Below are 22,862 nucleotides of genomic sequence, written 5' to 3'. Positions count from 1 at the left end.
GTGACTGGGGTAATCGGGATGGGTGTGTCAGAGGCAGTGCGGTTGGCGCAGGATAGAGCAGGATTTAGGGCTGTTGTGCATAGGGTTGCTATGAGTCAAATATGACTCGACGGCACATAACAACAACAACAACAACAAATGGTTACCCATTGTGGACAATGTTTGGTAGAGCTTCTCGATTAAAACAAGCTTAGAAGCAGGAGTGGCATCCACTTCCAAAATGGCTTGTCTCCAGAAACTCTCTGCTAGGTCTTTAGTTAATAGGGTCGCTATGAGTTATCTACGACTCGACAGCACTTAACAGCAGCAAAGTAGAATTTATTCCTTAGACAAGCTCAGAAGCCACATGACCATCAAATTGGTTCACATAAATTTAAATGAGAGAAGGTGTTTTAAGTCTTTGTCAAGATTTAAATGAGAAAGTAATATTTATTCTTATAAACCTCTCTCCTCCTGAAAATAGAGTGCTCTGGTGACCTACTGGTGAGGCAAAAACACATGGTTCAAATCCACCAGTTGCTCTGGGGGAGAAAGATGAGCAGTCAATCTCCTGGGCCTCTGAAAAAGCCCCTGAAGGGTTAGCAGTGAGTCAGTTCTGCCTTGATGGTACATAACAATAGCCACCTCTGAAAAATAATTCTTTTGGTATCTGTTTAAATCTTTTGCTTCAAGAGCCCATCTTTCTCACTCCCCCAGTATGCCCCTAGACCTAGCCATTTGCCATTGAGTGTTCATGGCAACCCCATTTGTTCAGAGTACGACTGTCTGCTGAGTGTTTTCAGTCAGTGACTGATTTCTATATACTGATCACTGGACTTTTCTTCAAAGATGTTTCTGGATGAACTTAAACTGCCAACTTCAGTTAATAGCTTGAACATTAAGTGGTAGACATTGGAGCCCTTTGATATGCTTGTCACTACTGTGACACTATGTGGAGGTTTAGGACATTGTATAGATTGGCAGCAGTCAGTATATGTAGAGATAGTGTTACTTCACAAAGACAAATTCAGAGATTATTGTTGTTACCCATTTCTTTTCACCCTTGTTATCCAGCATTTGCTGTACATTGTACTATTCTGTAAAGTACTGTTCTAGGCCCCAGGGATACAGCAGTGAAACAAAATGGAAAATCTCTACTCTCCTAAATTTTATTTTCTAATTGATGCAGAGACAAGGTCCTGAAATCATGTAGTATGATACCTCCTTGGGGATTGGAAAAAAAAAATCAATACAGCAAAGACCTAAATAGACTAATTACAAGGTGAGTTAACTTTGAAGAGTCAGGGAATACACAAGAACTCAGAAATTAATTACTAAGTCTGTGTTCTAGAACTTAAGACACATAGCTAATAATAAGATCTTCTAGTCTCTGTTATCTATATAGTTAACCATGTGATGTCAAATGATAGAACAGGAAAGAAGCTGCAGATCAAATAGATAAAGGAAATACTAATTATATTATTGTTACTGTTACGTGCCATCGAGCGACCCTATGCACAATAGCACTGAAGCCTGCTCTATTTTGAGCCAATCTCATTGTGTCTGATACCCCTAACCTCATTACCCCATTACTGTGTCAGTCCATCTCATTTGAGGTCTTTCTCTCCTGTTCTGTCCCCCGACCCTTCCAAGCATGATATCCTTTTCCAGAGGCTGTTTCCTCATGGCTACATATCCAAAATAGGAGACGGAATCTCAAAATCCTTGCCTACAAGGAGCAGCTTGGTTTCACCCTCTCTAGCACAGCTCTGTTCTCTTCGCATTCTGTTGTATGTTTAGTACTGTTATCCAACACCACAGCTCAAAAGCATCAATTGTTCTTGTGTCACCCTTGGTCATTGTCCAGTTTTCTAATGCGTAACAAGTAATTGCAAAGACCATGGCCTTGATCAGGTGTACCTTAGTCTCTAGACAGACATCCTTTCTCTTCAGCACTCTGGAGAGGTCCCTTGACAGCAGAAGCTATCTACAGTTACATAAAGGTAAAAGTTACTATTAATAGAAGGATACAGAAAAATTATTAACATAAAAGGTCAAACATTAAAAAAAAAAAGTTCAGTAAGTCTAGTAATCGGCAGAAAACTTTTAATCACAGAAGGGCTGTCTTTTATAAAATACTGAGTGTAAAGTATCACCACATATTTCAACAAGGAGAAAGTAGATGGACCTAGTATTCATCATCAAAGCCTTTAAAATAGTAAATACAGAAAAAGACAAATGTATGCCTCATGATGGAAGATCACAGTGCTCTCTATGAATTCATCTTTCTTCTCCACTCCCTCCCAAAAAATATTGAATCTGAATTTCATCAAACCTCCAGACAAGGCAATTTACAGGAAATTCAAATGACAAGAATGTATTTGTAGTCAGTAAAACAGCATTAGAAGATAAACAGTCCAATTTCTTCTATAAGTAAATTGTGAGGCATGAAAGAGCAAGTGGAGAGATAGATGAGACTTTATTGCCTTCTTTTTGGAAATTTAAGGTAAATTGAAAAATCATAGTGTGTGGACCACATCTAACTCCTAATTCAGACAAAAAGAAAACCTAACTAGGATATTATGGAAAGACATTTGCAGTGAAATCAATTCCAGCACATGAAATTATGTGTCAGGGTAAAACTGTGCTCCATGGCTTTCAGTGACCGGTCTTCCTTAAGTAGACTGCCACCCCTTTCCTTAAAGGCACCTAGGGGAAGACAGCGTTAACTTAATGTTGATGATGGTGAATAGTTGTGGGTCATTTTTAGACTAACGTAGTAATGAGTGGTTATAATATTGACCTCTAGTCTTCCCAGTGAATATTATATTATGTTCACTAGCCATGTTCCAATAGGTAGAAATATGTTCTACTTCTCTCAAAAAGATTGCTATACTGGGTGGTTAAAATGTAATTTTTGAAAGTTGTTTGTGTTATGTAGTGCAAAAGCACTTGGACTCAAAGCAGATTGTTAAACTTCTCAGATCTTGAACTCCTTGTCTGTACAGTGGAAAGTTGTTTGACATCTACTTAAGATCACATAAGTAAAGAACCCAGTGTAGACAGGGTGTGTGAGTAGCCAATTTTGGCAGCATGTGTGCTGTATGTACATTAAATATACAAACCCTTCCTTTTTTTCTTCTCCAGAATGCAAGATTTTTAATGTGCAAGCCTAGCCATAGGAAGACAAGAAAATATAACTGGGTCAAGTGGGGGAAATTTCTTTCAGAAGTTCTATTCCAAGACATAACAACAGCATCCTTTTTGTTTAATGTAGCTGACCTTTCAAGGCAAATTCTAAATAGGTCACTCCCTGTTGGAAACCCTCTGGAGTAAAGTCGAGACTCCCTAGCAAAGCCTACCGCATGGAGTCCTTCCGGTCTAGCCTCTCTTCTCGTCCTGCCTCTGCTGGTACCTCTGCTAATTCCACACCCCCACTCACCTCCCTCTTCAGCTGTGTGGAGATATTTACAGATCTCAGAACATGGCGTGCTCTGCCCCTCCTCTCTGCACATGCTGCCCTCTGGGCTGCAACGCATCTTCTCAGACAAGCCTCTGGCCCCCCCTTCTCTTGACAACTCTTTACTCTTTTCTCTAGGAAAGTTCCCCTGACCTCCCCAAACTAGGTAAAATGTCTTTCTTATGTTGCCATTAGCTCCCAGTACCTCCTAGAAGAAGGAGAAAAAAAATCTTTCTTGGAAGAAGCCCAGCCAGAAAGCTCCTCAGAAGTGAGGTTGTGAGACTCCATCTCACATGTTCTGGACTTGCTCTCAGGGTCAGGAAGTACAGCTGGGATGCTCTTAAGCAGCAAGGATGGTGAGACTTTATCTCACATGCTCTGGACTTGCTCTCAGGGTCAGGAAGTACAGCTGGGATGCTCTTAAGCAGCAAGGATGGTGAGACTCCACGGGCATGTGGTCAGGAGGGACCAGTCCCTGGAGAAGGACATCATGCTGGGCAAAATTGAGGGAGAGTGAAAGAAGGTGATCCTCCCTAGATACATTGGCACAGTGGCTGCAATAATGTGCTCAGACATGGCAGAGATTGTGAGGATGGCACAGGATTGGCAAGTCTTTGATCTGTTGTGCATATGGTTGCTGGAAAGCAGAGCCAACTTAACCCCTAACAACAACAGAGGGAGGTACCAGTCCCTGGGGAAGAATATCATGCTTGTATATTAGAAAGAAGAAAGCTGCTCTCGATGTGATGACGGAATGTGGATTGACAGTGACTGTGATAGTGGACTCACATGAAGCAACACTCAGGAAGATGGTGTAAGCATGGGCATTGCTTTGTTAACGCTGTCCAGAGGTCCACTGTAAGTCAGAACTGACTCATCAGTGCCTAACAATACGAGCAGTACCTCCAGTCAGAGCATTCCAGCGATGTGTGCTGCTCCCTCCAGTAGCTTCTGATTGCTGAGTCTATAGCACACCCCTCCCTGGTCCTCACCTTAGCCCTGTGCTGGTTATAGAGTAGGTACAGAGTCAGTGCTGGGTGAATGAATGCCATCAGAAACAAAGCTCTTCAGAGAGAGAACAGCTACCCTGTATTTGTTCTGTTGCTTACTATCCCTGCCTCATGCCTCGTTCTCTCTTCTTGGGATAGCTTCCCAGGACATAAATCTGGCCCACCTCAATGAAGGTCTCTATCTCCTCTACCATTTTGCTGATTTCTGCTACTTCCATTTGAGTTTTAGCTGGGAATTGTTCCTTATTGCTTGCTTCCAAAATCAGATTGGGTATTCTCACTTTCTTCCATGGATGATCGTAGAGTTGTTTCTAGAGCATTCTCCTGTGTCACCTTTGAATTGGCTTTGAGTAACAAGACCTGTTATTTCATGTAAAGTCTTTAATGCCAGCAAATGTTATAAAACTCAGAGAGTATCTGGATGATCTCTTTGGCCATTTGATTGGTCGCTTTTACAGATATATTACAAGTTGGACATTTAAAAACATAATTTCTACAGTGGAAATATGTATGGTCTTGCCATAGAGCATTCTGTTGGCTGCTCAGAAGCCTAAATTCCATCCCTGGCTCTTTCTGGCAGGCTCCTGGGATATAATTTTGGCCACTCTGAGGAGAAGTGAGGAATTGTACCAGCTACTCAAACTGAAGGTTCTAGGATATGTGAAACCACAGGGTGAACTGGCCCATCATTGTCACTCACATTTTGGACAGAATCATATCTTCAAGTTAAAACAAACACAGTTATTTCTCAGTAGAATACAAAATCAAGATGAATTTCAATAGGGAACTCATCATTTTCTTGGCAAAATTTGAAGAGCCCTGAATTCTTGACATTTTCTTATATTCTAACTTGCTGTGAGTGTTTCAGCCTCTGAAGTTCTGTCCTTGAGATACTACACTTGAATAGAACAACTTGTTTCTCAACAATGCTGGGTGAATGAGACATGGCCGTACTCTTAAAGAGTATGTTACTTCTGAGAAGGTGCAGTATTGTAACCTAGGCTAACCTTTCATATGTGGCCAAGCAGAGGTCCGTTGGAATCTGCTCTTAAGAATAGCAAGAAATGTTTATAATATAGCTCAAGCATCTATTTTTAGCAAATAAAAATTCTAGAAAAGCTATTTTCCTTATATGGAGATAAAGACTTTACTTAGCTTAAACCAGGCCTCCTCATTAAAAGTTGAGATTTTGTGGCATCCAAAATAATGAGCTTTTAACCTTGTAGAAAACCTTGAAAGTTAGATTTACCCAAAATAAGGCCCTTTATTTGAAAAGAGCATTCTAAGGGTATCATCTTCCACATTGTCTTCTGTAAGAATTCTATTTCTAATGGTACAAAGCTGAGTTTAGTGTCTGTATCATTTACTTCCCTACTATGGTGAATCATTGGTAATTATATGTTAAGAATTCAGTTCTTGCCCTCATAGTTCGTTCTAGAGGCTTCTAATTATTGGAAAGGTCTCAGTATATGTTTGTCTAAAGCTCTAACATGTAGAAAGCCAATAAGGTAAAGCATGTAGGAGTCAAATAGATAGGTGATGCTCTTATTCACATTTCCTTGATAAACATTTCTCCTTTCCTTATTTAAAATAAAATCACATCCGTTTCCTGAGAAAATGAAGTTGGCAAGAGAAGAAATTGCCAATTTTCAAATGAAGGATGTTATTTGGTTTTTCTGGACCCTTTACAGGATTCCTCTTAGAAAACCTAGCACTTCTGGATTTGGAATCTTTTGCTTAATTTTTGTTAATAGTAATATGATCCAGTTCAAATTATATATTTGTTAGCATTCAAGTTCACAATAGACAAAGAAAATTATATTCCTAATACTGACATAATTAGACCATAATGCACATGACAAGTTCTCTGAATTATCTTCACATAGAAAGTGGAACGTTGCTTTGTCACTCTTCTTTGTCATGAAGTAAACTAGGTAGTCTTTTTTAAAAACTTTATGTGCTTTACCTCGTGTTCCAAGACAATGCAGGTATTTTTAAAATGAAATTATTTAGTTTCATTCAAATTAAATTATTTAGCATCACTTTTCTTTTAAAGGAAAAGTTTAACTGTAACAAATAAAAGATCAACCACTTCAAGTAACAAATAATATTCTTGGTGAAATGCAAAAGATATCTTGCCAGAGAAAAGCAATGGCTATGTGTTGTTTCTATAAGTTCGTTAAAGTTTCATTTAACGTCTGTCCTGGGAAAACTCTGTTGTTTTGTTGAGGCGCTTGCTTTTTTTTTAAAGATAAACTATAATAGAATATTAACCAATTTCTTTGGATCCCTCTATTAGAAGACACACACACACACATTTAGTACTATATAGACTGAGAAATGACTAGAACACAGTTTAACTCAATTCTGGAATTCTAGGCTTTTTTGTTTTAAAATACGCTTTCTCTGGTTGCTTAGTACTTCACACAAGGAGCCCTGATGGCATGGTGTGATAGGTGTTGGACTGCTAACGGAAAAGTTGATGGTTTGAATCCATCAGTTGTGCTCTATGGGAGAAAAATGAGCGCTTTCTCTAGTAAAAATTTACAGCCTCATAAACCCAGTAGTGATTTTCCATTAGTCAGAATCAACTCAGTGGCCATGACTTTTGGTTTTATTACTGTTACTATAAAAACTAAAGGGACTTCTGGTGAATTAGTGGTAAGGAACTATACTGCCAACACAAAGGTACATGGTGGAAGTCTGCAAGCTGGCCTTGAATCCATCTCCACTCGTGTGATTTACTGCCTTTGAAAATCTACAAGCATCTCAGCTGTATGTTGGTTCTATCTCGATGGTACACAATAGCATAAGAAGGATTATTATTCAAATTCCAATTTTCACTTTAAAATTATGCTTTTTTTCTGCATAGTGGCTTTCAGATAGGTTAAAAACAATATTTAGTTTTATTAAATTAAATTCATTTCTTTTGGGTCATGGACCTTTTACACTTTCTTCACAAATAATCAATTTTCAGGGCATTATAACCAAGCAAAAATCACACTAATGTTCTTAGAGAATCTCTAATTAAGTTCAGAATTAACATAAAATAACAAAAAATGTTAACCAGTAAACATTTACAATATATTTTGTGTAGAATATTACAGTAAATGGTTTTTTTTTTTAATTCTTCCTTTCTTCCCGTAGGATGGTGGTCAGTTTACTGTTACAGAAAAAAATTTTTATGTTAAGCTCTGAGATTTTTTGTCTTATGGAATTGAATCGGAACGTGTGCTCATGTGAACAGAATATGTATTATTTCTTGTGGGGGGAAAATGAATCATTCTTTCAATTCCTTAGTCTTTGTTTTTGAGAAAATGTGTTTTTAGACTCAGGTTTTGAGACTGATAAATGCTGACACTTTGTCTCCCTTTCCTTTCAGTGTGGCTGTCACGAGATCCAGAGATGTGCCTTCCTTTGGGCCTCCCATACCTAAAGGAGTCACCTTCCCAAAATCAAATGTGTTCAGGGACTTCCTTCTAGCCAAAGTAATTAATGCAGAAAATGCTGCTCATAAATCAGAAAAGTTCCGGGCCATGGCTACACGGACCCGCCAGGAATACCTGAAAGATCTGGCAGAAAAGAATGTGACCAACACTCCGATTGATCCTTCTGGCAAGTTCCCGTTCATCTCTCTGGCCTCCAAGAAGAAGGAGAAGACCAAGCCATATCCTGGAGCAGAACTCAGTAGCATGGGTGCCATTGTGTGGACGGTCCGGGCCAAAGACTACAATCAGGCAATGGAAATAGACAGCCTTTTGGGGATCTCCAATGAGTTCATTGTCCTCATTGAGCAGGAAACAAAAAGCGTGGTTTTTAATTGCTCTTGCAGAGATGTAATAGGATGGACTTCCACTGACACCAGCCTGAAAATCTTCTATGAGCGAGGAGAATGTGTTTCTGTGGAGAGTTTCATTAGTAATGAGGAAATCAAAGAGATTGTCAAAAGACTACAGGTGAGCCTTTTCTTTCTAGCACACCACATCAAAATTCCCATTTCCTTTAATACAGACTTTCTTTAACTTTCAGTACAGACTAGAGCTGCGCTACCCAACTTGTTTTCTTCGTTTAGCACTCCAGTGGTAATGTGCAGAAACAAAGAATTTGTCATACTTTCGCGTCTTCTTTTATCCCCCCCAAAGAAAAGTATGAGAACAAGAGATGACACATTTACTAGGTGTTTTTGTTGACAGCCGTTTTTTGTGACATGACTTCACTGCCATGGTAAATGATGTTATATTCTGGCCAGTTTGCTTTGATTGTTAGAATCATTTGATTATCTGTTGCCTTGAATGTTGTTTAAGGGCAAGTTAGTAGCTTGTCCTTAAACAACTCCCTGTAGGTTCTCTGTTAGGCTTTCCTTGTAACTTTAAGGAAGTCATGGAGTCCTTGGAATGCAACAAGTATTTTTCTTTTGTCATAATGAATAGAAACCAGTGAAGAATAAAGAATCTGTCTATCGTCAGCCAGCAGTAGAATATTCAGAAGTAATCCTACTTGCAGTGTTTTGCCTGAACACCTACTGATTAATACTCTGTTGCATTAAGTCATGGTATCTTTTCTTTTCCTCGTCTAGTTTGTGTCAAAAGGTTGTGAATCAATGGAGATGACCCTGCGGAGGAATGGGCTTGGACAGCTTGGCTTCCATGTCAACTACGAGGGCATTGTGGCCGACGTGGAGCCCTATGGCTATGCCTGGCAGGCCGGTCTGAGACAGGGCAGCCGGCTGGTGGAGATCTGCAAAGTGGCAGTGGCCACTCTGAGCCATGAGCAGATGATCGATCTCCTGAGAACATCTGTCACAGTGAAGGTGGTTATTATCCCCCCACATGATGACTGCACCCCTCGGAGGTAGGTCTGAGTGGGCAGCTGTGAGCCTTGAACTCTGGTGCAACATCTGTGTGCCATGTAGAACCATCTCCTAGTGGATAGGATAGTAGAGTGTTGTGACAAGCAGCAGATTACATGATGATGTAAAGTTCCACTGTGGAAAATCTGACTCTGGGTAAAACTTTTTTTTCCAGCATGTGGTAGCAGCAGCTGGAAAGAATGACTAACTTGGAACGTTCCCAGGATTTACATCTGTGGATTTATAAAGTTGCTAGAATAGATAGTGGTGTCTGGTAATCGTCATTGGAAGCATCTTGTACCAGTAGCTGAGAAACATTTAACACTTAATATTAGAAGACACTCAGCATCTGAAACTGTCACAGTTTTCTCTTATACGCTTATTCTTTTGTATCTCCCATTTGTACCCAGTTTCCGCCTATTTTAGGTTGAGCTTGGGTTGAGAGGAATAAAACTGGTGAAGTACGTGTATTTTATATATATATCCTCAACTCAACAACTCATTGCCAGGGAAACTGAACCATCTTATAGCTGACCCTCCAGAGGGTTTTCAGAAGATGTAAATTGCATGGGAATAGGTTACCCTCTTTCTCCTGAGGAGCAGTTAGTGGAACTTCCTGCCTGTAGCCTGGCAGTGCAGCTCTTAACCCAGCCACTAGAGCTCATATACACATACAGGGTAACTATGAGTTGAGGGTACATATCAATAACAATGTACTTGTATGTATATACTATATATAGAAAAAGAAAGGGAGAGATTGGGAAGGAGAGGGAGAGAAAAATATAGATAGCTATAACTAGATGCATTTTAAAAATTAGAACTTCAAGGAAATGGCTAGCACAGTTGTAGAAGCTGCCAAGTTCCAAATGCCGGGAGTCAGATGTCAGGCTGGAGGTTTCTCCTGACCCACATTACTGGCCCTGACACATCAAAATTGAGCATGTTAGAGGGCATGCTGCTGATGTGCAGGAGGTGGTGAATCCCAGGATCTGTAGATGGGATGACAAGCTACTACTGGCTCACATCTCCAGAACCTGATGTTAGAGGAGGATAAGTAACATTCATGATCGAGAGATTGAGCTTTGCCAGAATAGCTGTCTTTCTGACTATCAGTTGATTGGATTTAGGCCACATCCTTAAGGAAACAGATTGTCTCCCCATGTCAGATGATTACATTATGTCAGAACAAATAGTCCAGTGTCTGCCAAACTAAGGACCATAGGAGCAAAACATTAGCCAAATGCTTTCCAGAATTCAGTAGTATTTGTTGTTGCTTTATGTGCTGTTGAGTTGCCTGTGACTCAGAGTTACCCTGTGGACAATAGCTGTGAACTCTACCCTATCCAAGCCAGTCGTACTGTCTCCGACATTCCTCCTTGCATTACCTCAGGTACTGTGTTAATCCATCTCATCCAGGGTCGTCTTCTACTGCACACTCTCTCTAGCCTTCTAAGCTTGATGTCCTCCTCCAAGGACTGGTCCCTCCTGGCAGTATGCCCACAATATATGAGACAGAGCTTCAAAATCTTTGGTTCACTCTCTCCAGAACAGACCTGTTTGTTCTCTTGGCAGTTTATGGTATGTTCAAATACTCTTCTCTCACACCACAAATCCAGGACATTGATGATTCTTCAATCATCCTTAGCCATTGTCCAGCTCTCTGATGCATAGCAAGTAATTGTGAAGACCATGACCTGAATCAGGCGCACCTTAGTCTCTAGACTGACTTGTTACTCTTTAGCTTTTAGGGAGGTTCCTGACAGTATTATTTAGTACCTTGTTATCTCTGCCTAGAGGGCAGAACATGGTATCCAAGCTTCATAACTGTTCCTACATGTGCTGAGAAGCTAGATGAGCTGGTCCTGTTGGTGATGCTGGTTTGGTTCCCAGCCTTTTGCCAGAAGGAAAGACCAGGAACTCCCTGCCCCTCCCAGCTTCTGCCAAGCCAGCAGGACTTCTAAAGGAAAAATTTCATTGTCCTGCCTCTGGAGTAAGGTTCAAGACTAAGCAAATTTAATCAACTGCTTTTCTCCTTTGGGCATGCACATAATTTTTTTCCTTTGTGTTTTCAGTCTGTTAATTTTCTTTGAACTTTTTTTTGTCCTAATAGTTTGTTTTAAGCTTTAACCAGCCGTAAGCCTTCTAAAGCCCAAACTATGTTCATTATTCTATTAAAAAAAAAAACAAACCCAGTTATACACCTGGTACTTATGATTCATAACCATCAGATGATGGAGTACAGATGATTGTGGTTGGTTTTTTGTGTCTTTGTAGCAGTGATAGAATAATCAGAACGTTTCGATTCTTTAACCCAGTTGTCACAGATCAGACTGTGCTCAGAACAGTGTTTCTGAGTATCACTAACCACATATCAGAATATGGAGGAATCCCTTTGTCTGGTAGTTAAAAGAAATGCTCTCTGAAGGATGCTTGTATATCCCTGGAGACAAACAAGTAAATGTGAAACTTTTTTTTCCTATTCTTTTGAGGGAATATAGTTTAGAATTGCCTCCTGTGTATCCCTTGCCTTCATCACAGATAAAATGAACCTTGATTGGTCTTTTTAGCGTTTCATGAAACACACATTATTATTAAGTATTATGCTGAAATGTGAAAGAAAGTTTCTCACAGTTTTCTCACTCCTCAGTCTGTGTCACTAGATCTCTCCTCCATGTTGGCTACTTCACTGCTTCTGGAACTGATGTGGAAACCCAGATTTGTCCCTCACTAACTGTAATTACGCTTGTCCCTGTCCCCAAGGGCCTCTTCCCGCCGGTTTTCCCTGTGTACCTTTGAAAGATGCCTCTTCATTGCAATCGCTTGTTATGCATCAGAGAGTTGGACAGTGACTAGGGAGGACAGAAGGAGAGTGGATGCTTTTGAGCTGTGGTGCTGGAGAAGGGTACTGAATGTACCATGGACTGCCAAGAAAACAAACAGATTCATCTTGGAGAGGATTAAACCAAACTACTCCTTGGAGGCAAGGATTCTGGGGCTTCATCTGACATACTTTGGACATGTTGCCAGGAGGGATGGGTCCTTGGAGAGGGACATCATGCTTGGGAGGGTGGAGGGACGGCGCAGGAGGGGAAGACCCTCTATGAGATGGATTGATTCTGTGACTGGGGTAATCGGGATGGGTGTGTCAGAGGCGGTGCGGTTGGCGCAGGATAGAGCAGGGTTTAGGGCTGTTGTGCATAGGGTCGCTATGAGTCACAAACGACTCGACAGCACATAACAACAACAACAACAACTGTAATTACACACACCACAGAGTGAAGAGCTGTATAGTCAAAAGTGAAACACATAGATCATATGAAGTCACTATATCTACTCAGGTTATTGTTTTTAACTTCATTTCTCTCTTTTACTTTTATTTACAGCTTGGGGTGGATAGTGTTTGGTGGAGCTCCCAGTTTAAGACACATTTGGAAGCAGGAGTGGCATCCACTTCCTAAGCAACATGCCTCTGGAACCTCTATGAACTTTGTTTGATAAATGACGATAGTTATAGAAAGGCTTCAGGCCTTTTGTTCGTAGGGTCTCTATAAGTCGTGCTCAACTCAAAAGGAATCAACAACAACAATAATGTGAATGTAGAAATATCGTTTGGTAACCTGTATATGGTTATGGCTGTAGCCTTCCACCCATCTCTATTTGCCTTGCATGTCTGCTTGTGTATCTGCTGCTGCTGACTATATTCTTGTGTACCTCTCTCCGTCTTCCTTGTCTTTAATGGTGTGGTGCTGATTGGTCATCCCCTTATTGTCTGCTGCCTTTCTGTTCACCAATCATATTCTATTCTGTCATCTAGTCACTAGGTTTTACACCTCTTTTTCTCCTTATTCCTTGCCTTCCAAATTTTTATTGGTGATGGATAGAGAGAGAAAAAGAAGTTTAGAATATAGGAAATTGCATAAGGCAACATTAAGATTTTTAAAAGGAAACATATGTATCTAACCAGTTGCCATTGAGTCAATTCCCATTGCTAGTGACCCTCTGCTGAAGTCTCCTCCCATATGATTTACTACCTCTGGAAACTTGCCAGAGGGTCAGCTGTTGATTCTGACTTGACAATACACAACAGCAGCAGTGACCCCAAAGGTCAGAGTACAGCTGCCCCATGGGGTTCCTAAGGCTGTATGTAAGCAGATTTCTGCATCTTGCTCTCGAGAAGTGGCTGATGTATTTAAACTGCTAACCTTTTCATTAACTGCCTAGCACTTAACCACTACACTACCTGTCAGACAACATTACTGATAATGAAGGTGCACGTAATTGTTATTAGTGAGATGGGTTAGAAATCCTGGACCTAATCGCTAGATTTGTGATAGGAAATGGTTTATTGGTTTGTGTACAGAAAAGCACAGACTAGATATAACTTCTTTTGTTTTTATTTGATGCCATCAAATCATCTCACACTCATAGCAGCCCTGTCTACAGCATATTGAAACTTCACCTGATCTCATGCCATCCTTACAAATGAGTGACATCTAGTGAGTGCCTTCCACATGTCAGAAAAGCACTGTTTTGTTCATGTGTGCCTTTACTCCTTATAACAGCCCTGTGAGGTTAGGGCGCTATAATGATTATTACTATACTGCAGGGCCTGGAGACTCAAAAAAGTAATTTTCCAAGGTCATCTGAATATTTAGAAAAATTTAGGTTCTTAACCACTCTTGTGTACACTTGGAGCAAAAGTCCTTTTCTACATACCAGCATAAACATGGTTAAGGTTGATTTTTGAAGTGTACGTACTCGTACCAATCTGATTCCAAGCTGTGGCCATCATGTGAAGAGTTGGGATGGGTGCACCCTGTCAGCCCGGACCGAACATCTCCAGCACACTGGGGAAAGAACAAGCCTCCTTAGTCTTCATCTCCTGACTGTGCTGCTCAGGCCCTCATTGCCATCTTCTTCCCGGTGGATCTGACGGTTCTGTGAGAACAGGTTGTTGGGAATCAGCACATGAAGACATAGAACTGACCTTGGGAGCCTCACACTGCCCCTTTCCACCAGGAAACTATAGACAGTTTCCACCAGGAAAGCCCCTCCCCAGAGCCCTGGTGATGCAGTCATTGAAGAAATCAACTAAGCAGGGGCCAGCCATTTGCAGCGTCTGGCATCCCTACTAGCAGGGTGACGCAGTCTGCATCTAGAATGCTTGCAAGCCTTCAGCCCTGTCTGCTCAGTCCTGCAGGCCTGCTGTGTGTCAGGATCAACTTGGTGGTGGTGGGCTAGGTTTCCTTTGGCTTAGTGGACCCCAGGTTAGGTGAGAAATGATGTTGATACTAAGGCCTTTAGAAGGCTAAAAGCTGTCACACTCTATCCCTCTCCTGAAACAACTTCAAAGGGAACAGTTGCAGCATTAACACCGTGGTATAATTTTCAACAAAATAAGATAAAGCTCTTCTGTCATTTTTTTTTCCCCTTTTCCTCCGCACTTCACACTCCCACTGCTGTTTTCCTGGCAACTGATGACTCTGTTCTTTGACTCGTCACTCTTTTCTTCCTTTGTCAGCTGTTAATGCAGCTCCAATGTGAAGTATAACGGGCCCGAGGGTTCCAGAGGGTCCTGGTTCCAGAGGTAACCAGAGTCCTAAATGGTTCGTACCGCTGCAGAATCACTACAAACCCCATGAATCTGTGTGTGCACGTGGAAGTCATTATTTTGGAGTAACTAAGCTTTTGTACATTCCTTTTTTTCAAAATTGTAAAAACCAATTTCACGAAATCAACAGGAAAGTATTGCTTAAATAACAAATGTGAACAAGGACTGTTTTCCTTGGTCTTGGAAAATAAGCAGACTTCTCAAGAGACTGCTTCCAAATTAAGAATATTTACAGTGAAGGAGAGACAAGAGACAGAAGCAAAATAGCTGCGACACTATGGTGTCTCTGCTTTTTCTTTAGTCTCCCTTGCAGCTTTATGTCCTTTCAAATGATGAGAAGAATGACACTTGGAGAGGTTGAGTAGCTGCTCAAAGAGCAACAAATAAGCAGTCAGAAAGACAGAGCAGCCCAGGCAACAGATTTCCCTTCTCCACTACAACTTCACTAGAAGACTCCCAGAGTGATGAGATGTCAGCATGTTGGGGGCGGGGAGCTATTTACCTTTCACTGCTCTGGCCCCTCTGGAGTGTTTAGCCACAGTTACTATATTGAGTGATGTCTCTGACCTTAGAGGCTTAAGTGTGAATGCCCTCAGCATTATTTTAAAAAATAACTGTAACATATAACATAGTATCATTTACAATAATTGAGATACTTAGGAATACACCTAATGAAAGACACAAAAGACCTTTACAAAGAAAACTACAAAACACTTCTGCGAGAAGCAATAAAAGATCTAAATAAATGGGAAAATGTTCCTTGTTCATGAATAGGAAGACTCACTATAGTGAAAATGACAGTTCTTTCAAAATCAGTCTACAAGTTCAATGCTATCCCAATACAGATACCAAATTTCTTTTTCAAGGATATCGAAAAGGCAATTCTTTATTTGGAGAGGAAAGAGACCCCAAATAAGTAATACACTTCTGAAATACAAGAATGAAATAGGAGGTATAGCACTCCCTGATCTAAAAACTTGTTATACAGCTGTAATGACATCTAGACCAATGGAACACAATTGAGAACCCAGAAATTAACCCATCTATCTATGATCAGCTGATAACTTGACAAGGAAACAAAACCTATCAGATGGGAAATGACAACCTTTTAACAAATGGTGCTGGCAAAACTTAACAGCAACCTGTAGAAAGCTGAAACAGGATGCACTCCTCTCACTGTACTCAGAAATAAACTCAAGGAGGATCAGAGACCTAGGGATAAAACTCAAAGCCATAAAGATCATGAGAGACAAAGTAGGACCAAGATTAGAAGACTTAGCTCATGGTATAAAAAGGCTGTCAAACACAGCCAGCAGTGCACAGCCAGGAGAGGATAAAATTGATGAATGGGAACTTCTAAAGATTAAATTCCTGTGTACATAAAAAAAATTTTCCAAAAGAGTGAAAAGAAAATAACTTGACTGGGGAAAAAGTATTTGGCAATACCATCTTAACAAGAGTCTCTTAACAGAAGTTTAGAGAATCCTACAGGGCTTCCACAAGAAAAAGACTGGTGACACAATTACAAATAGGCAAGAGACATGGAAAGAATTTTCACAGAGGAAGACATTAAGATGCCTTACAGTTACCTGAAGAAATGCTCCAGATCACTGGCAATAAGAGAGATACAAATCAAAACCACAGTAAGATACCATCTCACCTCTGTAGCAGTGGCAAAATTTAATAGGACAGAATGCAATAAATGTTGGAGAGGATGTGGAGAGATAGGAACTCTCATATATTTTGGTGGGATTGTAAAATGGTATAGCCATCCAGGAAGGCAGTTTGGAGTTTCCTTAAAAAAAAAAAAAAAAAAAAGCTGAACATAGAAATTCCATATTATCCGGCAATTCCATTCCTAGGAATATATCCCAAGGAATTTAGAACTGAGACTCAAATGGGGATTTTTACACCAATGTTCACAGCATTGTTATTCACAATATCAAGAACATGGAAACAGCCTAAATGGCCAACCACAATTGAGAAATTGTGGTACATTCACATGATGAAATACTATGCAGCACTTGGGGAAAACATTTTCATAAATTACTACATTACTTGAGAGAGACTGGAGGGCATAATGCTAACTCAATTAACAATAATTAACAATAATTAACTCAGTCTCATAAGGACAAATACTGCATAGCAGTATTACTGTAAGAACAGAAAGATATCTAGTAAAATGCTTGTGAGGATTCAAGGGGGAACAGAAGGAGGAATAGAGTGGGGTGGGTGGGCAGGAGGGAAGTCAAAGGATTACATAATTTGGTGACTGGAGGAAAGTTGTAAGGGAAATGGGAAAGGTCTGTTGGGAATCTGGAAAAATAGGGTAATTAATTATGGGCTTAGTTTAATGGTGAATGATTTTATAACACGAAATGAATGAGAATGCCTATGAAACAGTGTAAATGAAGGATAGTGTGAAACAACATATATGAACTTTGTATGCAAACAAATGTAAAGTTTAAAAAAAAAACCTAAATAACATTGTGATTTCTTAGATGATTAGTTGTATGGGAGTTTAAAAGCATTTATTCCACTAAGGGCTATTAAGAGTGAAAAACAAAGTTATATAAAAGGACCAGTTTGCCTTTCTTAAATTAGAAATGAGTCAGAGGTCTATGTTGTTTTCTTTTTTTTCTTCTTTATTTGAAAAACAAATATAGTATAAAAGCATGCCACATTAGGTGGAAAGGCTGTTAAAGATTATCTGCTTATAGTCTCTGGTTTTTCAAATGAGGAACTTAGGTTCAAAGAGATGAATGTGTTTGTTGTCTTTATTTTTTTCCATTCCAAAGTATCATAGTTGGCAGGATAGACTCTTCCTCAGACCTGTAGCTTTTCTGACTCATAATCTTTAATTGGGTTTTATAGTAACTGCTAAATTTATTTTCTGCCAAGGAAACTATCATTCTGCCTTGAGTGAGATGCAGTTGTTGTTGTTGTTGTTTGCCTTTGAGTCGAGCACGACACATAATGACCCTATTAAAAAAAAAGGCCTGAAGCCCCTCTGTAACTATCGATATTTAATAACGTTCATAGAGTTTCCGGAGGCATGTTGTTTAAGACGTGGGTGCTATTCCTGCTTCCAAACCTGTAATAGTATATTATGTGCCATTTTAGTCAACTGCGATTTATAGCAACCCCATGTACAGCACCTCTGATCCTTTCCCTGTCCTGAGCCAGTCTCACTAATTCCAACACACCAACTCCCATTGCCCTGGTCAATGCATTCATCTCATCCGAGGTCTCCCTCTCCTGTGCCATCCATCCACTTTTCCAAGCATGGTGTCCTTCTCCAAGGACTGATCTCTCCTGGCCATGTGCCCAAATTATGTGAGGTGGTGCTTCAAAATGCTAGTCTCCAAGGAAAGACTTGGTTTCACCCTCTCTAAGACAAAGCTTTTTTTTTTTTTTCCCTTGGCAGTCCATGGTATGTTCAAGACTATTCTCCAGTACCACACTCGAAGACATCTATTCCTCTTTTGTCCTACTTAGTCATTGTCCAACTCTCGGATGCATAACAAGTAATTGAAAGACCTTGGCCTGGTTAAGCGCACCTTGTATCTAGACTGACATCGTTGCTCTCCAGCACTCTGGAGAAGTCCGTGACAGCAGATTTTCCCAATGCAGTTCATCTTTTGATTTCCTGACTGCTGGTGTTGAGTGTTGAGTCATGTGACTAGTTAAGGAAGTTTGAAAATCTGTAGAAGGGAGCTGTGGTGGCCTCATCTGCAAGAGACTACTGCACACCAAAGGTGGTGCTTCTCTGGTAGTTTGAATCCACGAGTTGAATCCTGGAAAGAAAGATGGGCAATCTCCTCCTACGCCATTTATAGCCTTAGAAACCCACTAGTTGGTCAGCTATGAGTTGGTTCCAACTCAACAGCAAGAGATAGAGAGAGAGAGAGAAACTAGGAATATTCTTTAGTAGAAGATTGAACCTCTCTGGTTTTAAGATAAGGATTCAGCCGCTTTCTAGCCATGTAACCCTGGGGCAAGTTAATCACTTCAGGCCTCTTTCCTCATTTGTTAAATGGGAAAACAGTAGTACTTACTTTTCAGAATTGTCATGCTGCTAGATTAGAGTTTGACTCATTGTGTGGTAGAACTATTAGAATTATTGCTCAACATCCAGCTTTACATTGAATAATATTAATAAAAATCCCTTTAAGATATTTCATATGTCATAGTAAATTCTAGCTTTATCTTTGTTCTTCAGTACACTGTATGCTTCTGGATTCCATTTATTTATCAATCTTTTAATTTATAGAGCTAAACAAGAAACCAAAAAGCTGGGTGGTTATCCTCTGTAAAAGAAGAATCAACCTCTACAGTAACAAAGAAAACACAGATAAAGAAAATCAGAAAGCAGTATCGTACAGTAGCCAACCACAAATTGAGATACTTATAATAAATCTAACTAGAGGCACAAAAGACCTTTGAAGAAAATGGGGGAAAAAACAACAACCCACTTCTGTGAGACACAATAAAAGACTTTAAAAAATGGAAAAATAGTCTCTGTTCATAGATAGGAAGACTCAATATAGTAAAAATTGCAGTCTTACCAGAAGCAATCTACATATTTAACACAATCCCAATACAGATTCCAAATTCATTTTTCAAACAGATGGGAAAGGCAATTGGCAAATTTATTCGGAGAGGAAAGAGATCTTCAACAAGCAAAGTACTTCTATAAAACAAGAATAAAGTGGAAGACATAGCACTCCCTGATTTCAGAACCTACTGCACAGCTAGAATAACAAAAACAGCATGGCACTGGTACTGTGACAGGCACATAGACCAGTGGAACCCAGAATCGAGAACCCAGATATGAATCCATCTATCTATGGTCAACTGATACTTGACAAGGAAACAAAACCTATCAAATGGGGAAATGACAGCCTTTTCAACAAATGGTGCTGGCCAAACTGAACTGCTACCTGCAGAATGCTGAAGCAGGATGCACACCTCTCACCGTACACAAAAACCAAGTCAAGGTGGATCAGATACCTGGGGATAAAGCCCAAAACCATAAAGATGGTAAGAGACAAAGTAGGACCAAGCTTAGAAGACCTAGGTCATGGTATAAGAAAGCTGACGAATACAGCTAGAAATACACAACCAGAAGATAAAATTGATGAATGGAATCTTATAAAGATTCAATCCCTGTACCCATCCAAAACCGTTTTGAACAGAGTGAAAAGAGAACCTGCTGACTGGGAAAAAACATTTGGCAATACTGTGTCAGACAAGGGTCTCATAACAAAAGTTTAGAGAACCCTATAGGTCTTCCACAAGGAAAATACTGATAACATAATTACAAAATGAACAGATGACATGGAAAGACTTCAGAGAGGAAGATACTTTCGTACCCAACAGACACCAGACACATGAAGTAATGCTGAAAATCACTGGCAATAAGAGAGATGCAAATCAAAACCACAATGAAATATCATCTTACCCCAGTTGCAGTGGCAAAGTTTAACAGGACAGCAAGTAATGTTGGAGAGGATGTAGAGAGAGGAACTCTTACATATCGTTGGTAGGATTGTAGAATGGTACAACCACTCTGAAAGGCAGTTTGGTGTTTCTTCAGATAGCTGAAATTCCATATGACCCAGCTACTCCACTGCTTGGAATTATACCCCAAGAAAATTGGGACTGAGGCACAAATGGAGATTTGTGCACCAGTATTCATGGCATTGTTCACCATCATTATATGATGGACACAGCCCAGATGTCCAGCCACAATTGAATGGATTAAGAAATTATGGTACATTCACACAAAGGAATACTGCACAGCATGCAGGAGCAGTAATTTTGAAAATTACTTTATTACTTGGGAGGAACTAGAGAGCATTATGCAGAGTGAACTAACTCAGTCCCATAAGGACAGATAATATATAAGACCATTATTGTAGTAATAGAAAATAAATAGTAAAATGAGAATGAGGACCCAAGGGGGAGAGAGTAGGAGCAGAGGGGTGAGAATGGATAGAGGGGTAATCATAGGGTCACACAGTTTGATGGATGGGGGAGGGGTGGGTAAAATAAATGGGAAAGAGCAAAACAATGTATATTTGTAAGCAAACTAGTATAAAATAAAAATTTCTTTTTAGAAAAAAAAGATACATCAGAAATTAGTTTTATGGCGCCATCTTTGATTTTCATTTCCTCTGAATGAATCTTCCTGCTCAGATTCTATCAGCTACAGCTGTTAACACTAAACACCTAGAAGATTCTAGCTATATATTAACTTAAGAATGGTGGAAATGAAATTTAGGCTATGGGGAATGAAAACTGTTTGACCACAGGAGTCTTTTGATCAATTTTCATAATGTTATATAGCTTTAAAGAATATTTATTATAAGAAGGGTTTTGCCTAGAATAAATGTTAGTTTTGTTCTTATTGCTTACATCGAGTCAGGACAAACCCATAGTTGACCCTCCAGCAGATTTTCAGAGGCAGACACTTCGACAGGACATTGACCATCTTTCTCCTGTGGAGCAGCTGGTGGATTTGAACTGAATTCCTTTGGAATTGCAGCACAGATTCTTACCATAAGGCCACCAGAGCTCCACAGAAGAAAAATTAGTGATTAGCAATTCCAAATCTGTCATTTTACAAAGAAAAGCTCAAAGATCTTGTTTGATTGGTTTACATTATTATCACTATCATGATCCTTTATTAATTATTTACTTACTTAATGTTTTTCCTTAATATTAAATGGATTGAAGCAGCTTAAGAAGGTGTAGGTACAGTGCCATATAGTAATCAGTGAAGAAATCTTTTGAGGTAAGGGACAGGTAAAGGAAGAAACATTTTTGGAAAGTTCCTCCCGAAACCAGATAGGGATAAAGTTGTAAATACATTCCTGGATCCTAGCAAGTAACAGGAGCCAAAACAAAGGAAAGTTCTGAAGGGAAAAAAAAAGGTGAGCAGAAGATTTCAAAGGGCAACTCGGGAAGGCAAAGCCAAGGAGCTGGAGTTGGAGACTAAAAAGAGAAGAACTCACTCGCTATTATTCATACTGAAGAATACAAGTCTTGAGTTGCAATAAAAAGAGAAGATATAGGCAGAATCTTGAATGATCCAAGAAGCATCAGAAAAAATGGAGACAATGCACAGAGCTCCTGTACCTTATGTAATTGGCCAGCACTGAAATATTTCAGGAAGGACCATATGATCAAGAGCCAATGCTGATGAAGAAAAGAGTTCAAACATGTGGGGTTTTTTGGTTTGTTTTTTGCATGGCAAACAATAAGGCCCCAGGAATCGATGAGATACCATTTGATAGATTTCAACTAACAGAAGCAGCCCTGGATGTGCTTCCTAGTCTGGGTCAGAAAATTTGGAAGACAGCTGCCTGGGTGACTGACTAGAAGAAATTCATATTTATTTCCATTCCTAAGGAAGATGATCCAACAAAACATGTAAATAAGCAGTATCACTAATATAACGAGCAAGCAAAATATTACTGAAGATCATTCAAATACTGCTGGAACAACACATAAACAGCTGTCAGAAATTCAGTCTGAATATAATTCCTGATGTCAGATAGATCCTGACTGAAAGCAGAGAATACAGAATATGTATTTGTGCTCAGTTGACTATGCAAAGACATTTGACTGTGAACCATAACAAATTATGGCTAACATTGAGAAGAATGAAAATCCCATAACATTTCATTGTGCTCATGCAAAACTTAGACACAGACCAAGAAGCTGTTGAATAGAATAAGTTTTAAGAAAGGTGTGTGTCATGGTTGTATTTTTTTTTTCTGTATACCTTTCCAATCTGTATGTCGAACAGATCACTTGAGAAACTATACGCTTAAAGAAGACTGTGGTGGTTATGAACAGACACTTCACCAAGGAAGACATTCAGATGGCCAACAAGCACATGAAGAAATGTTCAAAATCCCTAGCCCTGAGAGAGATGCAAATCAA

General features: G+C 39.7%; 1 protein-coding gene across 2 annotated transcripts in view; it reads left to right on the top strand.

The window, feature by feature from the left end:
* SIPA1L1 (signal-induced proliferation-associated 1 like 1) overlaps positions 1–22,862 on the top strand; it is a 206,981-nt gene that overhangs the window by 93,702 nt on the left and 90,417 nt on the right. For both annotated transcript variants that reach the window (XM_006884722.1, XM_006884723.1), the window contains exons 7-8: positions 7,832–8,405; positions 9,026–9,300. In XM_006884722.1, coding sequence (XP_006884784.1) covers positions 7,832–8,405; positions 9,026–9,300 — 849 coding nt within the window. The remainder of the gene's footprint in view (positions 1–7,831; positions 8,406–9,025; positions 9,301–22,862) is intronic.

This window comes from Elephantulus edwardii, unplaced genomic scaffold (assembly GCF_000299155.1).
Source record: "Elephantulus edwardii isolate Elephantulus edwardi_28Jun2011 unplaced genomic scaffold, EleEdw1.0 scaffold00037, whole genome shotgun sequence".
NCBI classification, from domain to species: Eukaryota; Metazoa; Chordata; class Mammalia; order Macroscelidea; family Macroscelididae; genus Elephantulus; species Elephantulus edwardii.
Note: the sequence above shows the minus strand (reverse complement) of the source record. Positions and strands in the feature narration are given on the sequence as shown.